At 45.7% G+C, this 4,790-nt stretch overlaps 1 protein-coding gene across 1 annotated transcript; it reads left to right on the plus strand.

Annotated features, from left to right (window-relative positions):
* Nucleotides 1-307: 307 nt before the first annotated feature.
* LOC124112841 (adhesive plaque matrix protein-like) lies at nt 308-3,252 on the plus strand. The gene is made up of 2 exons (XM_048398704.1): nt 308-313; nt 1,990-3,252. Exons 1-2 carry the CDS (start codon nt 308-310, stop codon nt 3,250-3,252), a joined length of 1,269 nt encoding a protein of 422 aa, XP_048254661.1.
* The last annotated feature ends 1,538 nt before the right edge of the window (nt 3,253-4,790 follow it).

Genomic DNA, 4,790 nt, shown 5'->3' on the forward strand with positions numbered 1-4,790 from the left:
TTTTTTAAAGCAAAATGGTAAGTGGTTTCTCTTAAGTAGATGGGGGTATTTTAAACAATTAACGAAAAAGTAACAAAAACGTCGAAAAAATATCAATCCTGAAATTTAAGAAAGAAAACAAAAAACCGAATGATTTGCATCGAAATATTAAAAAAAAGAGAACAATATACAAAAATGCAAATCCGAGATCGAGCGATTACCGACAAACCTGTTTATATAATATCTGATTTTGAAATAACTGCAATTCCTGTATCATATAAGAAAACGCACCTCTTCTCGGGAACGCAAGTACATTAAATTACACGTAATGGCGGTAGGCGTTCATCTTTATTCCTTACTTTCAGGATCTTGTGAAACATCACAAACATGTTTCTAAAAGTTCCCAAATATAATAAGTTTATGTCCAATTAGAAAAATGGAATTAAACATATATCTTCACTCTCAAAAGCACTCATTGTTTATAATCCCCTTTTAATCGTTCCCCGATGGTAAAGGTATTTGCTGTTATAGCCCCAAGAGCCATTAAAGAAGGCTATATCTTGGCACCTGGCATGTCAAAGCAAAAGTGCATCCATCTTAAAATCTATGATTCCCACTCTTCGTTAAGAACTCGGTTTATCATTTCACAATATTTTCTTTTCGCCATCGGAAAATATTGTTTACCATTAACCTTAATTACGCTATCGTTTCGTATCGCACGAGTTCGCTATGAAAATAATCAAAATCCATTTGAGAAAGCCAGTCCAAACTTCAGCATTCAGAGTTCATGACCCACCACGTGCATTCCGATGCGCGCGCCTCCCCAAACTTCCATCTTGCTAGTTGTCTTGTTAGCCTCCGCGCACCTTTCATCTCGGCCATAAACGAAGCATATGTCAAGTTCATCGCTTCTTAGAACTTATCAAAACAAATTAAACTTCTATCCAGGAGGTAGACTTCCCCCTAACACGATGCAAAATATCGTCTGCTTCTCATGCGGAGTTATTTGTCAATTTCGATATCGCCCTCGAGATTTCACAGCACGCTCCAAGCAAGCGCGGGACTGCCAGTTTACAATTTCTTCGTTTACTTTCATCTTTCAAGTGGCTTAATGCAAAGCAAATATTAGTGGCAAGTATAAAAGTAACCCGATATTTAATATCCCAGCTTTTTGGGCCCGTAATCACCCGTAGGGAAATATTTATTTATTTCACAAATGTATCAATTATTCCGCAGTGTTCATTTTGCGCTTTGGCCACCTTTGTGTGAACGCTTTGCCGATTCGAACACAAACAGACACGTCAGGCAGATTCTTCTAATCTGACTTTCCTAAATATCAGTTACTGAATATTTCCGGGAACACCAAATGAGCATGTAAAACGTTTTAGGTGGTCGAAGCTGTGCACGGGGCGTTTATGGTTCGTTAAGCGAAGATATGGACTTAAGCCTATATTAAACCGGCATATTAGGCAACACAGATGGCTTGTTTGTCATTGTTGTCAGCCATACACAGATGGTATCTTGGGAAGGAGAGTTATATCATCGCTCTTAATGTTTTATATAGATTTTCTAGAAGAAAACGCCCTTGGTGTACGATACACCCGCTTAACAAACATTCGGTGCATTTGTTTAGAACAGATTCCACTTCCTAAATCTTCCCCGAGGGTCCTTCATGGAGAAACCCTGATTATTCTACAATCTGCTTTCCAATTGGTAAGGCCGCATATCGCTAGATCTCGCGATATCTGTAACGGTTAAACGCGACCAGGTGACAGAAAATTCCCCAAGCAGTACAAGTTAATATCAGACGATACCAGACCGATAAGGAGAGAGAATTGATACCTCCATTCCGTTAGTTCCGACTGACCCAGAAGCATAGCGTTGTACAGTACTTACAGCCGATCACCGTTCTACAGTACCCGCCCTACAGCCGATCTCCGTCCTATAGTACCCTCCTACAGCCGATATCCGTTCTACAGTACCCACCTCCAGCCGATATCCGTTCTACAGTACCCGCCTACAGCCGATATCCGTTCTACAGTACCCGCCCTACAGCCGATCTCCGTTCTACAGTACCCGCCCTACAGCCGATCTCCCTCCTACAGTACCCTCTACAGCCGATCTCCGTCCTATAGTACCCGCCCTACAGCCGATCTCCGTCCTACAGTACCCACCTACAGCCGATATCCGTCCTACAGTACCCGCCCTAAAGCCGATCTCCGTCCTCCAGTACCCTCCTACAGCCGATCTCCCTCCTACAGTACGCTCTACAGCCGATCTCCGTCCTACAGTACCCGCCCTACAGCCGATCTCCCTCCTACAGTACGCTCTACAGCCGATCTCCGTCCTACAGTACCCGCCCTACAGCCGATCTCCGTCCTACAGTACCCGCCCTACAGCCGATCTCCGTTCTACAGTACCCACCTACAGCACCCACCTACAGCCGATATCCGATCTACAGTACCCGCCTACAGCCGATCTCCGTCCTACAGTACCCACCTACAGCCGATCTCCGTCCTACAGTTCCCGCCCTACAGCCGATCTCCGTTCTCCAGTACCCTCTACAGCCGATCTCCGTCCTACAGTACCCTCTACAGCCGATCTCCGTCCTACAGTACCCTCTACAGCCGATCTCCGTTCTACAGTTCCCTCTACAGCCGATCTCCGTTCTACAGTACCCTCTACAGCCGATCTCCGTCCTACAGTACCCGCCCTACAGCCGATCTCCGTCCTCCAGTACCCGCCCTACAGCCGATCTCCGTTCTACAGTACCCGCCTGCAGCCGATCTCCGTTCTACAGTACCCGCCTACAGCCGATCTCCGTTCTCCTGTACCCACCTACAGCCGATCTCCGTTCTACAGTACCCGCCCTACAGCCGATCTCCCTCCTACAGTACCCGCCCTACAGCCGATCTCCGTTCTACAGTACCCGCCTACAGCCGATCTCCCTCCTACAGTACCCGCCTACAGCCGATCTCCGTTCTCCAGTACCCATCTACAGCCGATCTCCGTTCTACAGTACCCGCCTACAGCCGATCTCCCTCCTACAGTACCCGCCTACAGCCGATCTCCCTCCTACAGTACCCGCCCTACAGCCGATCTCCGTCCTACAGTACCCGCCCTACAGCCGATCTCCGTTCTACAGTACCCGCCCTACAGCCGGTCTCCGTTCTACAGTACCCGCCCTACAGCCGATCTCCGTCCTACAGTACCCACCACCTACAGCAGGCGTATGGTTGTATACCAGCTGCTGTGTATCTGCGCGTGCACTAAGCGGCGACGATGACTGCCACGAGGTGATATTTGTAAGTGATCAACTCCGGTGATGATTGAAGGCAGTCATCACAAAGTGATGACAGGTGATGAAGAAGGACAGACTCGCGGTGGTAACAAGTTAACTGCTGAGCAGAATCATCTGCCAGCGCGGTTCCTGGACCACGTCAGTAGAAAATATGGTTAGGTTCATTTCATTCTCCGACGCTCTGGTTTTGCGTAGTATGATGGGCGAAAATAAGCTAAGTTGGATGAAAATAACAGATTTTGGGAACGAGCTTCACCTTCTTCAACCATGTAGGATGTTTCTGTAGCTATTTCAAGCGACGTGTCAGGAGTAGACTTGCACAAGTCTCTAAGGCAATAATTAATAATTTAAATAATAATTTCTAGACTATATAAATAATAAGAGCAGATTAGCCTTATAAAAGACTGGCGTCCTCTACTTTCAGCTTATCAAGACTTGCCTATTATAACATTACTACACATCCATGGACTTAACTTTCAGTGCAGCCTTGGAGCAAGGCTATGTCAGGAGTTCTCATACAAAGAACATTTAAACTTATTTTGGCGTTTCCTCTTTAAAAATCATAACTGCAATTAACCTACACCGAGGCGGGACATTAAACCAACGTATCTTATCCACGTGCTTGTATGTATGTACTGCGTTGTACATTGCCGTTCAGAACATGTATAGACGATATAGTTGAATGAATTCTACAGCGGGAGGTGATAGAATGTTAGAAGCATTTCTCTGATCCATTTGCAATCTATTTGTTTGTTTGTTTGTTTGTTTAACGCCGCAGTCATGCTACATGGGGACTGCCTATAAATTATCACGCCTGACAAACCAGTGATTGATATTATGAGTAACGGTCCACGCTGCCAGGTAACGGTGACACGCAGTGAACCGAGCCAGACTACCCGATCCATTATGTCGACAAGCACACGTTCCTGGAAACATATACTACTCAGAAGAAGCTAAAGAACACCCGCGCCACTATTTGTTAACATGTTTTTGTTTTACGCCACTTTTAGCAATATTCCAGCAATATAACGGCGGGGGACACCAGAAATGGGCTTCACACATCGAACCCATGTCGAACCCGGGCCTTCGGCGTGACGAGCGAACGCTTTAACCACTACCTGACCGCCCCTGTTATTATGAAATAAACTACGGGGACATAGGTACAAGTCAAAATAAGGAATTGCATCGGACATAATTTTGATCACTGCTGTCACATGTCTGCCATAAAACATTTTGAAAGAATTACTGAGGCCTTGAATGTTGTAACCTTGATCAAACAACTTTTGGACATGAGTCGTATGATTGGCCATGAAATCTTCGCAGAAAGAGCATCCTCGATTGTACCTCAAAAGTTATGGAATGTAAACGCCAAAGGCTGGAGCTGCTGGAATATTATTCGTCATGAAGGGGAAGTTGACTGTTGGACACAATGTTGTGTGTTTGCGTTTCGTTTGCGTTTGCGTTTGCGTGTGCGTGTCATGTTACACACCGCACACAGCGGAGAGGGAAT

This window comes from Haliotis rufescens, unplaced genomic scaffold (genome assembly GCF_023055435.1).
Source record: "Haliotis rufescens isolate VD_foot unplaced genomic scaffold, xgHalRufe1.0.p SCAF_19, whole genome shotgun sequence".
Lineage (NCBI taxonomy): Eukaryota > Metazoa > Mollusca > Gastropoda > Lepetellida > Haliotidae > Haliotis > Haliotis rufescens.